This window comes from Vavraia culicis (genome assembly GCF_000192795.1).
Source record: "Vavraia culicis subsp. floridensis unplaced genomic scaffold supercont1.23, whole genome shotgun sequence".
NCBI classification, from domain to species: Eukaryota; Fungi; Microsporidia; family Pleistophoridae; genus Vavraia; species Vavraia culicis.
This window is the reverse complement of record NW_007360626.1, coordinates 84,402-85,416: the sequence shown is the minus strand read 5'-3', so window position 1 is coordinate 85,416 and position 1,015 is coordinate 84,402. Positions and strand designations below refer to the sequence as shown.

The 1,015-nt window shown below is 35.8% G+C and overlaps 1 protein-coding gene across 1 annotated transcript; it reads left to right on the top strand.

Moving 5' to 3' along the window:
- Positions 1-423: 423 nt before the first annotated feature.
- VCUG_01498 (uncharacterized protein) lies at positions 424-1,014 on the top strand (the record flags this gene model as incomplete). Its single annotated transcript, XM_008076325.1, has 1 exon — positions 424-1,014. A coding segment is annotated over one exon (591 nt), but the record flags the coding sequence as incomplete, so codon positions are not given.
- Position 1,015: the final 1 nt, after the last annotated feature.

Here is a 1,015-nt window from a genome sequence, read left to right as displayed (position 1 = left end):
TTTTACTAAACCAACATTTGTGAACATTTAATTACTTAGATCTTGTAATTTCTCTTTTTGGTAGTAAAAAGGCTTTTCGTGCAGATTAGCACCAAAAGCAATAAAAAGAAGTAATTAATGCATTGAAGCAGCAAATAAATTTAGCATCAACTTCAAATAAAAGATAAAGAACGCATTCGTATGATCGTACTATTGCATGCAGTGCAGCTGTTAGTACATCACCTCGCAAATGAAACTCAAGACAGTTTCTTCCCATTGAATTGTTCCAAGCTAATTTATCGTATGCAAACGCATTAATTTGATGCTTTTAATCAACCTCGTTTGCAAGAAAAGTTGTTCTCCTTTCATAATATCTGTTAAAGAAACGTCTTCATATCAAAAAGATAACGAAAAAAGTATAAATAAAAGAAAAACAGAGAGGATATGCGTTTAGTTCTTGGTATTGCGCTTTTGTTCTTTGGACTTTCAGTTCCTGGGGTGCACTGCAGCAGTAATGAATATATCAAGCTTGTAAGGAAGGGTACAGATGCAACGAAAAAATTGAGTGAGAACGAGGAAGCAATGAGTAAAGCAGCTGAGGATGCATTTATGTGCTTAGGAGAAGTTGTTGATAAAGTAGCAGAATCAATTCAGAGTATAAATGGTGTCTTAGAGAAGCATGCGATTGTATGCTTTGCCGAGAAAGACAAAGAGGATATTAAGAAGGACATCGTGGAGCATTTAGATGGTATGTCGCCCGAGGACGTGGTCAAGAACATCATAAGGTACTATAAGGGTACGGGTGATCCGTTTGTTAAGCTTTTTTGCAAAGGGCAGACTGCCAAATTATTTTCCAAGATTTTCGCGTCACACTCCCCATATTTTTTAGACAATTTAGATAACATTTGTGAGTCTTTAAGACAGCTTGTAGGGTTCATAAATCTCTTTCTCATTCCGTTGAGAAAATGTGGAGTAGGTTTGAATGAAACCAATATCATTACATTTGATTCAATCAAAGAGGTTCGACCAAAGTTAG